At 39.3% G+C, this 19443-nt stretch overlaps 1 protein-coding gene across 3 annotated transcripts in view; it reads right to left on the bottom strand.

Moving 5' to 3' along the window:
• The window catches only part of DDC (dopa decarboxylase), a 192549-nt gene that overhangs the window by 44055 nt on the left and 129051 nt on the right, over positions 1–19443 (bottom strand). For all 3 annotated transcript variants that reach the window (XM_033930502.1, XM_033930503.1, XM_033930501.1), the window contains one exon: positions 17964–18031. In XM_033930502.1, the coding sequence (XP_033786393.1) occupies positions 17964–18031 (68 nt within the window). The remainder of the gene's footprint in view (positions 1–17963; positions 18032–19443) is intronic.

Below are 19443 nucleotides of genomic sequence, written 5' to 3' on the forward strand. Positions count from 1 at the left end.
CTCTCCAAGGTAGGGAGAACGAGAAGGCAACTCTATAAAGTTAAAAGGGGATAGATTCCGTACAAATGCAAGGAAGTTCTTCTTCACCCAGAGAGTTGTGGAAAGTTGGAATGCTCTTCCTGAGGCTGTTATAGGGGAAAACACCCTCCAGGGATTCAAGACAAAGTTAGACAAGTTCCTACTCTCGGCGAGAGGGAGAACTAGATGGCCATGAGCATGCGCAGATGCATGCTGAAGGCCCAGTAGAGGCAGGAACTTCTTCAAGCGGCACCGGCACGTCCTGTGGGCTGTTCAGGCGGGGGGTGTCAGTTCACGCAGGGGGGGCTGTGTGAACGGGGGGTGGAACAGCGCCGCTGGCCTCGGGGGTGGGGTGGGGAGGTGGGAACTTATCAAGCGAGTTTCCCTTAGTTCCTATGGGGAAACTCGCTTTGCTATACGAGTATTTTGGTTTACGAGCATGCTTCTGGAACAAGTTATGCTCATAAACCAAGGTTCCACTGTATATTGAAAGCCTCAATGGTTGGATAGTTGATCTACAGGTTTATCTGCCTAATCCCACCAAATGATGTAAATGAGTCCAAACTTGCAGCCTTATTTTTCATTCAGATATTTTCAATATTAGATTATCACTATGACAATGCTATGTTGAAAACCTGTGAATGAGAAAATAAAATTAATATGATCTGGGTAAATAAATAAAGGGCTCCTTTTATGAAGGCACGTTAGGGCCTTAACGCGTGGAATAGCACACTCTAAATTGCCGCACGCGCTAGCCGCTACCGCCTTCTTTTGAGCAGGCAGTAGATTTTTGGCTAGCGCACACTATAGCACGCGCTAATCTGGTACGTGCGCTAAAACGCTTAATGCACCTTCATAAAAGGAGCCCCAAATAAATTGATAATTGAGTTACAAAAGGTATTATAATATGCAATGCAAACACATAAATACTATTAACAGCACTAAAACATATTCCAGTAATTTGTGTATTTTTGCATAATTTCCTAGAAATTCTAGGTAAGTAAACAACATATTACATATTTAAAACTAGCTGTTGTTAATTTTCCACATGAAATTGTACCATTTTTTCACTAGTGCTTTTTTGAGGGGTTCTTTTATTAATAATAATAATAACAGTTTATATACCGCAGGACCATGAAGTTCTATGCGGTTTACAATGGTTAAAAGATGTTACAAATTAAGTAGAATTAACAAGGTTAGAAGCTAGTTATTAACAGCGCTAGAGATCAGTTATTGTGGAGTAGGATTGTACAGGTTAGTTGCCTAAATACTTCAGGAACAGATATGTTTTTAGGTGTTTCCTAAATTCCACATAAGTAGTAGGCGTGAGCAATTGTTCCAGATCTTTGCCCCATAATGCCACTTGATGTGAGAGAAGATGTTGATGGTGTTTTTTAAATTTACATCCTTTAACTGGTGGGGAAACAAAATTTGAGTGTGAGCTTCTCTTATGTCTGTTGTTTGAGAAAGAGAAGAGGTCAGTTATATATTTAGGGGCTAAACCGAATAGTGCCTTAAAGCAAAAGCATCCGAACTTAAACTTCATGCGTGCTTCCATCAGTAGCCAATGTAGAAGTTGGTAGGAAGGTGTTACATGATCGAACTTCTTCAACCCAAAAATTAGCTTGACTGCCGCATTTTGCACCAATTGTAATCGCCGCATATTCTTCTGGGAAATTGCCATGTAGGCGATATTGCAATAATCTAGTTGACTCAGTATAAGGGATTGTACTAGGATTCTAAATGATGAAACATCGAAATATGCTCTAATGGACCAAAGCTTCCAGAGAGTAAAAAAACCCTTTCTAACTAAGGAGTCCACCTGGTCTTTCATGGTTAGACTCTGGTCCAATGTTACACCCAATATCTTCATAGTGGGTTGGATGGGATAATTACGTTTACTGATGCACAGTGATGTTTTAGTGTCAAGTAGGTGTGGCGAAGCTACAAAACATTTTGTTTTTTCTGAATTAAGCTTCAGTTTGAATTCAGTCATCCATTGCTCCATCGAGTTTAGTACTTCTGTTGCCTTAGGAGTGACTTCCGAGAGAGAGGTAGCGAATGGGATAATGATTGTAAAGTCGACTGAGTAACTAAATAATTTTTCCCAGCTGAGTTAGTTGTGCACCTAATGACAACATGTAGACATTGAAAAGCAGTGGGGATAATGGTGACCCTTGCAGTACACCAGATGGATTGCTGCAGGTATCAGAGAGATTGTAATTAAAACGTACTTGATATGTGCGGGACATAAGGAAACCTTGAAACCAGTCTAACACGTCTTCTCTGATACCAATTGCATCTAAGTATTGTAACAGTTTTCCATGGTCCACTAAGTCAAAGGCAGAACTCATATCAAATTGCATGACCAGGGCATTAAGGCCCTTACTAAACAGGAACTGTAAATTATCCAAGATAGCTGCAATTACTGTCTCAGTGCTGAACAAAGGTCTGAAGCCAGATTGAGTTTCATGTAGAAGGGAGAACTGATCAAGGTATTCCATCAATTGGGCATGTACTAATCCTTCCATGATTTTTACAATAAAAGGGATGGATGCTATTGGTCTGTAGTTGGTTACTAATGCTGATGATTCTTTACGATTCTTTGGAATTGGGGTTATTATGATATGACTGTTATTAGTGAGGAATTTTCCATTTTTTAAGTTATCGGTTACTAAGGCATGCAAACCGATTTAATGCACGCTAACTGATTTAGCAAGCGTTAATTGATTAGCGTGCACTAAATCAGTTAGCGTGTGCTAAATCGGTTAAAGTGCCTTAGTAAAAGGACCCCTAAATTATGACATCTCCAAAATTGACACACCTTAGTAGAGCAGTACTCACAGGCTTGAATCGAGAGTTTGCGAAGTGGGCTTTTTTAAGATACTGTAGCATGGAACATCAACCCTTTTCATATGTACCGTATATCCTTTCATGGACTATATTTCCATTCTATACTTTTATTGTTCAGTTTATAATTCTTCTTCCTGTTTGTTACCCCTGTCAGTCCAGCTTTAATTTCATTGGACTGAGTCATTTTATGAGTCAGCTGCTGGGGTTTCATCATCTATTTCAGTCTGATCTTTTTCAGTGCCTGGTGTCGGCACCATTAGATATGGTACTGATGTAGTTGAATATATTGATCACTTTAGAGTTAAGGTATCCCTCTGAAGCAGCCTCAACAATTTCTGAATTGAAGTATTAATGTTTAGCTTTTTAGAGCATCCAAGAATGTTTTTGTAGTTTGTGTAATGTAGGGATTTTTTGTTTTTCAGGTTATTTGAGATGCTGCACTGTGATATATTATGAGTCACTGCTGGAAAAATGTGGCTATGTTGAAACCTGATAAGCACTGCAAACCTGATAAGCATTGAAACTTGACAAGATAAGTGCTGATTTTTCTCTCATTTGAGCATGTTTCTGAATAATTATATTGAACAAAATTGAAATATTGAAATAATCATTGAATATATTGAATCACGGCTATTATAGAAAAATGAGTGTTATGATTATATTAAGAGGCATTGACGGGATCATCCAAGGGTCCACGAGGGTTTCCTTCATATATAAGCTCCATTTTTATTTACCATAAGTTTTGAAACATTATGTATAATTAGGGTTACCATATGGCTCCAGGAAAAGGAGGATGGATTGAGACATCCGGGTTTTACTTCCTTTGCTTTCAATGGAAGTAAAACCCGGATGTCTCAATCCGTCCTCCATTTTCTGGAGCCATATGGTAACTCTGTTGATAGTAATGATATACTCATGGGTTATTGATTTCAATTACTGTACTTATGCAATTTCATCTAGTGAATGTTATAATAATTGTTACCCCAATGTGTATTTGGATCACAGCTAAATCAGAAAAGTTGGAGATCAGCCTGCAATATCTACTTCATTATCTGAGTATGAACACAGTCAGATACAAAAAAATATTTTAACGTAACATAACATAATTAACAATTTCTATACCACATTACCAATAAGTTCTATGCAGTTAACAAAATTTTTAAAACATATTAAAAGTTTATAGCAGAAATTAACTAATTGTTAAACAAATATGTCTCCAATTGCTTCCTAAAATGGCAGTATGACACAGAACTTAATAGCAGTGGTTTCAAATCTCTATCCCAAAGGGCCGCCTGATATGAAAAGAGACGTTGATGATAATTTTTGCAACAACAATTCTTTACTGATGGAAAATTAAAAAGACCGTGGGATCTTCGTGAACGTTTGGACTGAACAATAGAAATTACTCAAATAAGTAATTGGGTGCTAGACCAAATAAAACTTTATAGCGGAGACAGCCAAACTTAAATTTAACACGGGCCTCAATGGGCGGCCAGTGAAGTTCCTGATAGAAGGGGACCACATGGTCAAACTTCTTCAAGCCATAAATCAGACGGACCTCAGCATTTTGGACTATTCGCAGTCTCGATAGATTCTTTTGTGTGCCTGCTAAATACACCATGTTACAGTAATCCAGTTGGCTCAACACTAATGATTGAACTAGCAATTTAAACGATGTAACATCAAAGTAGGATCTTATACTACGTAGCCTCCCTAATGTATAAAAGACCTTCTGCACTATTGTATCTATTTGAATTTACATGGTTAAATTCTGGTCTAAGATGACACCCAAAATCTTTTTTTTAATCCCTTATTTATAGTTTTTCAACAATATTACAAGAAAACAATCTTCTTGTCACAGAAATACAGGAAAAATACATTTTTTAGGTATACATCTTAATAACATGGCATAATTGAATCTCCTTCCTTAGACCCCCAAATAGTGGGGGGAGTTGGCCCAAAACTAAGAAAAGTACATTTATTAATTTAGGAAAAATATTTAAAAGAAAGGCAATAACACAAGTTTGCTATCTCAATTTAACTACACTGCGTCAACTTCAGGCTACCCTTTTCAGCTCCAGAAATGACTTTAATTGATCAGGAAGAAAAAAAGACATATTTAATTTGTGCATACTTTATAACACACTTACAAGAGTAAGCTAATAGGAAAGAGGCCCCCAAAGATGTTACATCTTGTCTCAAGGACAAGAACTGTTTCCTCCTTTCCTGCGTTGTCTTAGAGACATCTAAGTATGCCCATATTCTTTTACCATAGAATAAAGTTTTTGACAACTGAAAGTATTGCTCCATAAATGAGTCCAAGTCTTGTTGAAAACCAAAAGATATTGTTCTTACCGCTGATTCCGAAATGGATTCCTCAAGGATAGCGGAAATATTTTTGAAATCAATCTGTGAAGATTGAACATTTTCTTCCATGATCTCCTGGGATTTTTTTTGGTGAAAAGTGGAAGATAGTAAATTTTGTTTAATGGGGGAATAAATTCTGAGGAATAGCTCAAAACTTCCACTAAATATTTTTTGAACATGTCGTATGGGGAAATTCCCAAACATTTAGGAAAGTTCAAGACTCTTATGTTTAAACGACGATTGATATCTATAAAATGGAAAGATTTATTGCTTTACAAAAGGGATATTTTAAGAAATTTCAGGATGTGTGGAAACCATTAACAAAATATTGTCAGGATTAAGTAAAATTATTTCCCTTATGTTTATCAGTTTATGAGGTAGGGAGGGGGGTATTTTATTATTACATATATCATACAATAATGGAGTATATGGTTGGGAGGGATGGGCGAGGGGTAGGGATAAGAATCTATGTAATATACCAATGATTGTTTATAAGTGATGCATTTATTGTTACTGTGAATGAAAATATTTAACACAATGTAATTTTTGAAAATGAATAAAGAATTATAAAAAAAAAAGAAATTCTCAATGTATTCTATTTTCCAGTGCAGCAGCACTCTATCCTTTATTTCAACGGCTCTATGGGCCTGTAGAGAGTATACCTACCCTTGTATTTTTACAATTGAATTTTTAGTTTCCAAATTATTTGTTCAAACACTTTAGTTATAGTATCCAATTTTGCCCCAAGGGCCTTTACCTCATCAGTTGTCTTTGTAGTCATTAAGTCCAGTTTCTGGAGCATTTTCAGGATAGCCCTCAAAGTGTCCTTACTGACAGGAAGAAACTCCCCAGAGCTGATTTGCATCGGCAGAAGCTCATCTTCTAAGGAACCTGCCTCTGAGGAAGCGTCCAGTGCAACTTCAGCACCACTACCTTCCACTTCCAGGGCAGCAGCGTCAGCCAGACAGGGAGGCGTGACATCAGTTGCGGGTGAGAGCGAGATCTCGTGCCCCAGCGAGATCGAGCCTTCTCCACTCTCCCTCGTGGTGGGGCTCAATTCGCCTGTTCGTTAAGCAAACTGCTGGCAGGTAATGCTCCATCGTTCGCTGAGTTGGGGGTAAGCGAAGGCGTTCTGGAGGTAGGTGCCCTCACACTTTCCTTTCTTTTGGTGTGTGGCATTCTTGAAAGGAGGTAACTCGAACAGCGTCGGGAGCGATCTTAGCACCGCCAGCTTGCGCCGCCATCTTGGCCAACGTCAGAGAGAAAGCTTCCGGTCCACTGCACGCGGCTTCATGCACACTGCGGCTGTGAGGAGGAAGGAGCCAGCCACATGATAACACTGGGGGGCATCGGTCTGTGGGCTGCATAAAATGGCCAAGTTGGAGCCGGCCAGAAGGTGAGGCACAGCATGGAGGGAGGGAGATAACTAAGGTAGGGAGAATGATTTTATTTTCAACTTAGTGTTTGAATTGTGTCAATTTTGAGCATTTTAATCTTTTGCACTGCTCAGGAAGAAATACATTTGTTTCTTTTTCTCTGGGGGTTGTACTACATGCAGAATCTTAAATTTTAGGTTGTTTTTCTTTAATATATTAGTACTTTTAGTTTTTGGTCCCATATTTGCATAAGGGTTATCTGTGTTCTGGTAGGAATGAATGTTGAGAAGCATACAGTGTGCTTTGTGTAGTTTAATTTTGTGGTTAATCATTACCATTATGTGTTAATAAGATTATATTGTGTGTGTGTGTGTGTGTGTATATGAAAAATGAATGGAAAAAATTGTGTTATAATTAGTACTATTATAGGGGCGTGGTCTGGGGGCGGAGATTGGGCGTGGTCTGGCCCACAACTTAGCATGTGTTTTGGATTTCGGCCCCTTATTTTGATTGAGTTTGACATCCCTGTTCTAATGTGTGAAATTGATTGGGAAAAATGGTAGAATAATAGTAATATCATCTGCATAACTGAATAGTTTTATCCCTAGAGAAGTCAGTTTTGTGCCCAAGGAGGACAGGTGCACATTGAATAACAGAGGGGAAAGTGGGGAGCACTGTGGAACACCACATGGCCTTCTCCACTTACCAGAGCATTCATTATTAAATCTATCCTGATATGAACGGGTGGAAAGAAATCCTTCAAACCAGTTGTAAACTCCTGCATGTATACCAATAGCTTCCAAACATTCCAATAGTTTTGCATGATCCACCAAATCAAAGGCGCTGCTCAGATCGAACTAAACAAAGGACAGAAACCCAACTGATATTCATGCAACAGTGAATGAGATTCCAAATAATTCAATAATTGAAAGTGGACAAGGCCCTCCATAATTTTGATGAAGAAAGGAATCGATGCTATTGGTCTGTAATTATTAACCAGAGAGAGTGAATCTTTTGAATTCTTAACTATTAGTGCAATTAATATATATCCTCCATTTGAAGGAAAAGTACCTTTTTCCAACCTACAACATAAGATAGCCTTTGAAATAAATCTATTTAGAAATCCATCGGAGCAGATTTCATAATTTCTGGAGGACAATGGTCAAAATGACTGAATGTTTTACCATATTTACAATATAGTCTTTTAAAAAGATCCTAATTTGGTTTCTCAAATTCTTTCCAAAGCTGATCTGCATGAACGGCATCAGTAATAGGTGACAACAACTGAGTTTCAGTTGACTTTATTTGAGTGCAAAGTGTTGTTAAGTTGATAATTTTTGAATTTAAATAAAAAGCTAAGTCCTCAGATGTTGTAGGCAAAACACTGTTTAAATGAAGTGGTATTAAATATATTGGATACTAAACCAAACAATTTTTTATGTGCTAGTTGTCGATGGCCCGATTTTAGCTAGCAGCTAACTGATGGAACTCTCTACCATATATAGTCATGCTCTAGTTTCTGTCAGGTCTGCCTTGATTTCTCTCACTACATCTTTTATCTTATCTTTAACCAATGATATGTCCGGTTTCAATTCATCCTTTCATCTTCTCTTTGGTGATTTTGCCATTTATGGTCGATTCAGTCCTATATCTTTCCTCCTCAGTTCTGATTCCATCTCTGCCACATGATTTTCTCTGACCTTTTCCCTCTTCCTGTGCCTTTATCTTATTTTCACTCTTACTTGGGAAATTGGAAGGTTTCTCATAAGAGGGAATCATTGTCTATTTGCAGCGTGCCAAACCTAGGCATTCATGGTTGTTGTCGATGTCATGTCTTCTGTTCACGTGCACCTTTGCATTGTTTTTATTTTCTCTGTTTGTTTGTTTTATTTCCTACCCAAACCTCCAAATTCATGCCTGTGTGGCTCTTGTAATCCTTGCTGGTCTGATGGCTGAAGAGAGTGCCTCCTATAGGTGTATCCTCAGACCAGCAGGGACCACCACCATAGCAACAGATATCTTTGCTTCTTCCTCATACTTAAATATACCATCTCTGGGGTATGGCTGAGCCCAAGTGACCCCAGCAGGGATGAGACACCTTCTATTTCATTTTAATGATTATGACTATAACCTAGGTTACCTTGTGTGCTTCCTTAGCTTGATGTCTATGACTTTCTTTCTAAATTGCAAATTGCTGAGATGTTTTTATTGACTCTGCAGTATATCAAATAAAGTTGGTTTTGTTGATGATGATGAAATCCTGATCCTTTCCTCTCATCGTAATTTACTTGAGCAACAGGGCCATCTCTCTATTGCATTATCTGTATTCTCTATTTGTGTTGAGGATTCTGGGTCAATTCAATTTATACGATAAAATATCCTGACTTCAGAAAACAAGGCTCTCAAGCTGAATAGTATTTCTGGATTATAAAGGATAAAAGGGTTTAGGAAGTATAATCACTTTAACTAGGGCAATCCTAGTTAAAATGAAAGGGAGAGCTCCTTCCACCAGGTAGAAAGTTTCCTAATGCATATCCTGTATATTTTTCTAGTACATGATCTCACTTTTTGCCCTAATATATATATCCCTAGATATTTAAGAGACCAGACCAAAGAGCTCAGGGAGCTCAGAACGGTTTACATGAATGTATTCAGGTACTCAAGCATTTTTCCCTGTCTGTCCCACAATCTATCTAATGTACCTGGGGAATGGGGGGGGGGATTAAGTGACTTGCCCAGGGTCAAAGGAGCAGTGTGGATTTGAACCCACAACCTCATAGTGCTGAGGCTGTAGCTTTAACCATTGTGCCACACTTTGTTGAATAGGATCGGCCCCCAGTACAGATCCCTGAGGCACTCCACTACTTATACGAGTATTCCTATCCTCTGAGATAACTCCGTTAACTAAGCTCCAACAGCTCTCTCTCTACTTTTTGTGGGTCCTCCCAATAAATTCCAGATAAAGATACCTCTTTGAGAAATTTTCCCACTCTTGCTTAAGGTAGTTCCTAAATACCAGGTATGATTCATTTTCCAAGACTGAGGCTCCAAACCTCACTGAAGTCCCATATCAACCCACACCATGTAGTGATGAAACATTGCTCCACCTAGAATACCCACTTTATGTTCTAGAAAAAAAATAATGCTCCCTCAATTAGGATAATCCATTCTGGCATGTACTTTATGTACTTGTCAGTAAAAAGTATAATCTTTCTCCTCAGAATGTAAGGTTTTCCAATCCTAGCTCAGAAATGACAAAATTAACGCCTTTACTCAAATTCCCTGGGGCCTCTGCTTTGGAGGATTGCAATTAAAAAGTAGATCCGGGGTAATGCTGAAATTCCCATCCACGAAAGGTTTGTATGTGATACATTATTCCCAGCGTCCTACTGAAACGCCCTCTTACCATTTCTCCCTCCCCCAACTATTTCCCACAAAAATATGAAAGTGCAGAAACTTTTAGAAGAACTCTCATATCTCGTACATGTTTGAAATAAAGCACTTATGTATTTGAACATACAATTCTGCCTAAGTGCTGCTTCTAAGTGTGTATTTGCAAAGGGACATACATATGGACAGAATGTGGGTGGGAATTCTATTTACATAAATAACTTGAATACTCTTAAGTTATGTGCATATCTCCAACAATCAGGTGCATGCATTTATATAAGCCTTAGGGCTGGTGTGTTGTGTCTAACTTTTACACTCTGAGTCCATATATTGTGTTGGGGCCAGGGGTAAGCCTAGCACAACGGCTCCCACCCCAGGTGCAAGTATTAGCGCTCTTTGGAGGACCACTCCGGAATAAGCACAGCAGAGAAAAAGAAAACAAAAAACTTTCCACCAATAATTTCCAGTTCCAAGTTTTATTATCCAGTTCAGTTTGCACTGGTTCTAATAAAGCCACACCGGCCGATGATGCTTGGAAAAGATTTATCACAAGCAAAGTTCTCCTTACAGCCACTTTTTGTATCAATCAGAAAAGAGGAAAAAAAAACCCCCAAACAAGTCCCTTTTAAACCTGGTTTCTTTCTCACAGTTCTGCTGCCATGCTTTGCACAGTTCTGGGCAGCATTCTGGTTTCAAGAACTTATATGCAAGAGCCCCTGTGGACCAGCCGGCCTTGGGCTTTAGCTCCACACCTTTTAATGCTTGACACAATTATTGTATTTCCCACTGTTTCTTCAGGAAGTTCTCCCCACCTGACTACCTGAATTATAAATACCCCCACTACCCTTCTTATTTCTGGGCAGTGGGCTAGGAACCATCCACCCTTGTTTTAATGATCTAAGATTCCCCTCCCAAAAGTTCCCACTATCAGGGATGTGAAATGTCAGGTCACTGAATCAACTCAGGGCTTGATTTCCTCTTCTAACATTAGTTAGCATGAGCCCATCCCCCACTCATTATGCTTTGCTTGCATACAGGGATTCTGGATTAATTTCTGCTCACATTCACACATCAAACTCTCTTTCATTTTACAGTCCCACATAAGGACAGAAATGTTTCTTTAAAGTATTTTAGACCAGTAGTTCCTAACCCTGTCTTGGAGGACCACCAGCCAGTCAGGTTTTCAGGATAGCCCTAATGAATATGCATGGGACAGATTTGCATGCCTGCCACCTCCATGATATGCAACTCTTTCTTACGCATATTCATTAGGGCTATCCCGAAAACCCGACTGGCTGGTGGTCCTCCAGGACAGGGTTGGGAACCACTGCTTTAGACCATTGTTATAGAACAAATTTTCATTCCCTTCCCTTCCCCCACACATTGCCTTACTGACTCATGCTGCATTCAGACATGTAGTCTAGGGCTTCCATTTCCTCCCCCTCAGAGACATAGCCCTCTACTTCCATAAGGGACTCCTCACTCTCTGAAGCTGGGTACAAGTTATCCTCTGGAACAGCATTTGGCCAGCTTTGCTCATGGAGCTTTTCCCTTCCAATTAGCCTCTGCTTGGAAAGCAAAGTTTGGTCAGCATGGCAGTGCTGTGGGACAGGGGGTTTCTTAGCAGAAGGCAGTAAGACAGAGCTCCTAGCCTTCAGTTCCCTGTTCTGTGAGGAACGTCCTTCCCTCCAGGTTCCTGATTGTCTCTCTCTGCTCTCAGCTGGCTTTGATTTATCTTGCTGGGGAACTTTTACTGGTGCTCTAACCATGTTCTGCCTGTCAGCTCTACCCCTTTCCTTAACTCTTGCTGTGTCAGATTGCCTAACCAGAGGTTTTACAGGAGAATTAACAGATGGTTTATAAAAGGGATTATAGTGGCTTGAAACAGGTATTCTGTGCCATCCCTTCCCTATTCTGCCCTGCCTATCTGATCTTAGCACTGGTAACAGAGTTAATGGGCAGCTTCCTTGGCTTAGGAATAGGCACATTTTCTTTAGTGGCAGGGTTTAAAGCAGGTTTTGAACCTGTGACAGGAGCTTCCCTGTCACAATATATACAAATTCAGTATTAGAAGTATTCTCATATGACCTCAGCGACACCACTTAATGCTCAATAAACGTTCATATGTGCCATATCATAGTAACATAGTAAATGACATCAGATATCATCATAGTTCTTTCAAATCTTATATTCTCTAAAATCTTTAGCGTGAGAAAGCTTTAAATAAAGCTTTTACTTAACTTAATCCTTCATAATCATCTCAATCCAGCAGTTTCTTTAAGACTTCCCAGATATAATAGCATCTTTAAAAACTGATGGATTGAGATGATTATGAATTAAGTTAAGTAAAAGCTTTATTTAAATAATTTTCACGCTAAAGATTTTAGAGAATATAAGATTTGAAAGACCTATGACAATATGACACATAAAGCTTAACGCTTTGAAAGCTTATTGAGCATTAGGTGGTGTCAGTGAGGTCATGTGAGAATACTTCTAATATTTAAATTGTATATATGAACTCAGTGTGATACTAATACATTTGAAGAATTACTCTGAGCATATATGACTTAAGCCTGTTGCCTTTGTTGAAAGTGCGTCAAACCTTTAAGCATGTACTGTATATCATCAGTTAGACTAATATTGTTTAAAAGAAAGTAGGCTCCTATGTTTCTTCAAAGAATAGGCTCCTGGAAATAAAAACAAAACAAAAAAGCAGTAGAGCAACCACTATGCTCAACCAAAGTTATTAAAAATAGTTAATATAAGAAAATTATAGATTATCTTAAAGCGAAAGATTATGATATTCTCTTGTTACAGGAGACTCATCTGAATCCCATAGACTGTTCCAAGCTTCGTATTCCTGGATATGCTACGCATGTATTTTCCCCTGCTTTCCATAAAAAGAGAGGAATGTCCATTCTTATGAAAACTTCGTTACAAGCTCGCGTAATACATCAACTGTCGGACTCTGAAGGTAGATGGATTGCAATATCAGCTCAGATCGGTGACTTCTCTTTCTCCGTCGTCAATATTTATGCTCCAAACATTCACTTGCCATCCTTCATGGATTCCTTGAGGGACGTACTACTAGATGTAGCCGATTATCCTTTAATACTTGGCGGAGACTTTAATCTCCCATTAGATACTAATCTAGATAGGCATTCTCACTCACAGTTCCGTCCCTCTAAAATGCGGTCTGAACTTCATAATGTTATTCAAGACCTTGGCCTTTGCGATCCGTGGAGATTACTCCATCCGGGTGAGCGATCCTTCACGTTCTACTCGGCCCTCATCGCTCTCACTCTAGGCTTGACTTCTTTCTCATTTCTAAATCTCTCCTCCCTACGATCCGAGCGGCTATTATTCATCCTATTATTCTTTCGGACCATGCTCCCATCGGGTTACACGTGGAACTACAACACGCACATCCTAAGCGAATTTGGCGGCTCAATACATCCGTTCTCCTGGACTCTGCCTTCCAAGATAAAATCCGAAGCTTTATTGCGGACTTTTTCACTAATAATGCTTCTTCCATTGAATCTTACACCAACATATGGGAAGCTTTTAAAGCGACCCTCAGAGGTGAAGTAATTAGCTTTTCAGCTTGGAAGCGTAAATCAGATCACTCTAATATGGAATCTCTGGAGAAGGATATCTCTATATTGGAACGCCAGCAGATCACGAATAATCTTACGTATATGTCTCCGGATTTAGTTCAGAAAAAGGTTGAATATAATATATTATCTCAGCTTAGAGCTCAACAGGACTTCTTAATCTCCAAAACAGGTACCTATGTGTCTGCCAATAAAGCTGGTCATTCTATGGCTCGTTACTTGGCTAATCATAAACAAAGATCCAGAGTGGCTGCTTTGGTGAGAGATGATGGTACTTCTGTTACAGATGACAACTCCATATCCCAGCTCTTCGCCACTTTTTATAGTGCTTTATACTCCTCGTCTATCGATTCCTCCTCTATTTCTAGTTCTGCCTTCTTCCAGAATATCTCCCATCCCTCTTTGGATCACTCCCAGGCCTCGTGTCTTGGTGCCCCTATCACAGAGACCGAGATTCTCGAGGCTATAAAATCCCTCTCCTCACATAAATCACCAGGGCCCGATGGACTTCCGATGGAATTCTATAAAACCTTCTCTACTGATCTTACCCCTTGGCTGAAACATCTTTTCGAATATCTTTTCTCCAATCCTGATGATCAAGGTGGTTTCACGGAAGCGCACATTATTGTTTTACCCAAAGCAGGGAGGGATGAAACACGGGTAGCCAACTATCGTCCTATCTCTTTACTCAACACTGATTGTAAGATTTTGGCTAAAGTTCTTGCCTCTCGATTGGATAAGATCTTGGGCATCCTTATCCATCCTGATCAAGTAGGCTTTATGAAAGCCCGTTTCATTGGTGATAATGCACGCACTTTCCATTCTGTTTTGGACATTGCCCACTCCTCAACTGAACCAATGATAGCTATTTCCTTGGACGCCGAGAAGGCCTTCGACATGGTGGAATGGAATCATTTATTTTCGGCCCTCCAATGGTTCGGATGTGGCTCAGACTTTATACAATGGATTAAATTACTATACAATAATCCTTGTTCTAGACTACGGATCAATGATTCTTTATCTACCCCCATTTCTCTCTGCAGAGGCACCCGGCAGGGTTGCCCCTTATCTCCCCTCCTATTTAATCTAGCTCTTGAACCATTACTCTTGGCAATCCGTCAACATCTGCATTTACTTGGCATCCCTGCGGGCTCTCTACAAATTAAAACTTTAGCTTATGCTGATGATCTGTTGGTGTTTCTTTCAAATCCAGCTTCCTCCATTCCTGTTCTTCTCCAATTAGTATCTGACTTTTCGCGATGTTCCGGCTATCGCATAAACTGGGATAAATCCGAGGTTATGCCTCTTAATGATTCTACTTCACTGGCTGATTGTGGTCCTATCTCGTTTCGATGGGCCAGTTCTTCTTTAAAATATCTTGGTACCCTTTTTCACCATGATACTGATACCATGATGTCTCTTAATTTAGCTGCTTTAACATCCAAGATTGATGCTTTGGTAAAGAGGTGGTCCCCTCTTTCCTTGCTGTGGTGGGGACGTCTTGAGGCTATTAAGATGACTATTACACCGATTGTCAATTACTACCTTTCCATGCTCCCTAGATTAGCCCCTAAGGAGTTTTATAAATGTATTGAAACGAAGCTCTCAGCTTACCTTTGGTGTAAGAAAACCCTTCGAATTTCCTTGAAAATTCTTAAATCTTCTAAAGAAAATGGGGGCATGGGCTTTCCGGACTTTTTTCTCTATCATATTGCCTCGTTTTTGCGATACAGTTCATATTGGACACTGGAGCCTAGTCTTTCCGATGAACTGGCTGCCTGGTTTCGAGTTGAACAACATATTGTCCGCCCGATCCCATTATCTAATTTATCTTTCCTTTCTACCTCTTCATTACCTTGTAATTCTACCACCATACATGCCACCCTCCAGACGATTCAACATTTTGATGTTATCTCCGGGTCCGATAGATGCAATACGACCGTTTCTCCTCTCTGGTATAGTCCCTCATTTTGTATTGACAATCGTCCTATTTACTGGAGGTCCTGGGTAGACAAGGGGATATGGACCTTAAATCAGGTCGTGGATAATGGAAAGCTCCTCTCTTTTGCCCAGCTCATGGACAGGTTCGACTTACCTGCAATGGAATGTTTCCATTGGATTCAACTCTCTCACTGTCTACTTAAATGTTCACCATCCATTTTTTTCCTATACTCAAACCTCTCCTTTCATGACACTCTCAAGACTAGCTCTAGAACTTGGTCATACCACGTCCCTCTTCTATAAAGAACTTCGCTCACATTTATACCCTAGATCTAAGAGGTCCACGGATATCTGGTTGTCCTACTCCACCTGGCGGGGATCCGAACAGGATTGGGATCGCTATTTCAGTAAAATAATTCGCCCAACAGCGTCCGCCAGCTTATCTCAGTCGCTTTATTTCCTTGCGTACAAAGTCTTTTGGACACCTAACAAGATGTATTTGGCTGGCCTTAGAGATTCCAATATGTGTTGGCAATGTGCTGCGGAGTTAGGGGACCTTCATCATATGATTTATGCATGTTCTATTCTTCAGGACTTCTGGACACAAATATGGCGCATTATTCAACGTATTCTCCCTATCTCCTCGGGTTCTCTTTTGAAGTCTTGCTTTACAGAGCCTTAGCTGTGTCAGATCCTCTTTCCGCCAGTCAACAATCTCTCCTTAATATTTTAATTGCTTTAACTATTCAAATGATTCTTCACAACTGGAAATCTGCCGACTTGCTTAATGTTGTTTTCTGGTGGAATACTGTTCTTATGATTCACTCCTATGAACTGAAAGCTGCCGAATTTACAAACCGACTACAGCGCTTTTCTAAGATATGGGAACCTATACAACACTACTCTCCTTAACTGTTGTCTTTCCTCTCGTTTCACCTGACCTCGACTGTATCCAATTTTTCTTCTTTTTCTTTCCCTTTTCCCTTTGTCGTTCCAGGTTGGCAGGGGATGTCCGCCCCGTACTCTTTATTTCTTGCTCATCACTCTCTACTCATTTCTCTTCTATCACTAGTCTCTCTCTTTCAGCTTCTGTTTGATCGACCTCCTTTTTCTTAACTTTCCTCTCTTTGTCCTCTCTCCTCTTCAGGTTATGCAGTGGTTCTTTTTGAGCCTCCAGGTTTTCTTTGTGTTCCTTTTTGTAGTGAAGTATCATAAACATTATATTACATGCATTGTGTACTCTGTAATCTTTGGATTCTGGATGGTTCTTTTGAACCTCTATGTTCACTTGTTCATTGTTTTTTTTGTTCTTTATGTAACTCTGTTTTTGTTACTAAAACTTCAATAAAAATATTTGAAATCAAAAAATAGTTAATATAAAATGGTGGCTCAAGGTCTGTGAATATGTCCGGATTTTATATGCAATCTTCCAAACAGCCCAACATGTTAAAATTTATTGCAAGTCAGACTCACATTTATATTCATCTAGAAACAAAACAAAAGGAAACAGAAAAACCAGAAACATAAATTAGACAGCAGACAAGTCCTAAAGGGCAAAGACTTAAATTAAATATTAAAAAAAAAATTGTCCCTGATGTAGGTGCTGTGATGCCGAGATGGTTGGTAGATAGCATATAAAGTCTGGACGCATGTATACCTTGAACCACTTTTTTATATTGACTAATTTTAAGTACATTTGGTTGAGTCTACTGGCTCTTCTCAAGCTATTTTATTTTCTGCATTCTGGGTACCAGTTGGTTTTTGCCTTTCTTTTATTTGTTGTAGAGCTGCCCTCTAAATTTTCAGAGTTGAATTAGACCACCTGCATTAGATACTCCTGGATGATTCCGTTGACTGTTCAAGCCAATTCTTATCCTATATTTAGGAAATTATTGAAAACATATCTATTCAATAAACAAGATTGTTGAGACTCTAAGGGCTCATTTTACAAAGCCGTGCTAGCGGTTTTATCACACGCACTGGATTAGCGCAGGCTATAGCTCGCGCTAGCCGGAAATCTACCGCCTGCTCAAAAGGAGGCAGTAGCGGCTAACGTGTGTGGCAATTTAGCGTGTGCTATTCCGCGCATTAAGGCCTTAGCGCGGCTTTGTAAAAGGAGCCCCAAAATGTGTTCTTTTTAGGTTCCACATTTCAAATGTACTTTTTATTATGTTTTATATTTTAAATGTATTTTTAGCTGATTATGTACTTAACGACGTAGTAGTTATGATAGTTTTTTTTCAAAATTGTATTACTAACTGAAATTTTCAGTCTTACTGTTGTGAACCGCCCAGAACTGCTAGTGGGGTGGTATATAAGAAAATAAATTATTATTATTAAAGAACAGTCATATAGTATCAACTTTTTAAATTAGGTTCAACTTGTTCTGTGTCATAAAGCTTACCACATTGTGGAGCAGTCAAAGACCACAAGCAGCCACTTGTGAGGATTAAAGTTGAATGAATCTGCAAACTGGAAGGAAAAATCATAACTCAGAATCCAGGTACCCATATGTCATCATTTTAACTTCTTATATAGACACTCAGGCTCTGATTCTATAAAAGGTGCCGATCTAGCGGCCTAACTTAATTATTCTTAATTGGTGCTGATAATTGAAAGTGCCAATATATTCATACCAATTTAAAAATGATATTTTTGGGGGTGTCCTAGGGGAATTTCCCTGGGAATGCCTTTTCCCAAGACAGGATATATACACAATCCCAGAAAAAAATTTTCATTTCCCACGATTAAAGGTTGAATTTATAAGCTCTATTTTCAGAGAATCTTGGTCTATCTAGCGGCGTGCTGGGACAAGAGCTTTAGTAGGATGGCATTAGGTTCTAGTCCTTATAAAGCTTTTAAAAGATGCTAAAGACAGATTTATTTGATAAATTTTAATATCGGAGCTTGTAGTTCACTGTGTATGTACAGTTTCCTTGATTCTTGTGAACCGAACTGAGAGGCTTATCAGTATACAAGTGGATTGTTATGTTATGTTAAAAAATCAGGAGTCTACACTGAGACGCCTACCGACAAGTGAGCATAATTAGAGGTGGATTTGGGGAGGAGTTTGGATGTGGATTCAGTCAGATGCCTACCTTAGGTGCCAGTATTTTAGGCTAAGAAAACCCTGGCTTAATATACTGATTCTAAGGCATAAGGCATAAGCGTGATTCTAGGCATAATATATAGGTGCCACTAGGCGTGATTCTATATACGGCAGCTAACTTTGATTGATATGCAGTAGGTGCTGTTTTCCTAGGCACCCATCGAGTTAGATGCCATTTATAGAATCTCACTCTCAATATCCATAGTTGCAGAGAAATTAAGTTTGTAATTTCCCACCTAACACGTGCAACCAGTATCCTTCTCATTCTATAACTGAATTTCAGGGAATTCCGTGAATCCCCATCTCTACAGCCCAGCTTTTTTTTTTTTGTTTGTTTGTTTACTGTTTACTTGATGCAGTTTGATTGGTTGAGTAGGCTGCCTGTTCAACCAGTCAAACTGCATCAAACAAAAAGTAACCCCCCCCCCCAATAAAAAAGTAGGGCTCATGGGCTGGGGATTCTCCAAACCCCCTGAAGGCCCTGACAGTACTGATCTGAATTTGATTGGCTGAGCAGCATCTGTGATATTTTCTGTGAATGTCCTATTGTAACCTGCTTAGATTTTCTGGATAATGCAGGATATACGTTTGATAGATAGATAAATAAAGTGCAAAGAAGTAAAGGAAAACTGGGCCCTACAGTATTGCAAAAGGAAAAAACAGGGAAGACTAGACAGGACTTATAGTCCTTCAGCTGTTATGTTCAGTTTGTCAATCATCTCCAGTCACAGATTGATAAGATTCTTAAAAAGATGTGGTACAGATATTAGGAAGC

The sequence above is a fragment of the Geotrypetes seraphini genome, chromosome 2, assembly GCF_902459505.1.
Source record: "Geotrypetes seraphini chromosome 2, aGeoSer1.1, whole genome shotgun sequence".
NCBI classification, from domain to species: Eukaryota; Metazoa; Chordata; class Amphibia; order Gymnophiona; family Dermophiidae; genus Geotrypetes; species Geotrypetes seraphini.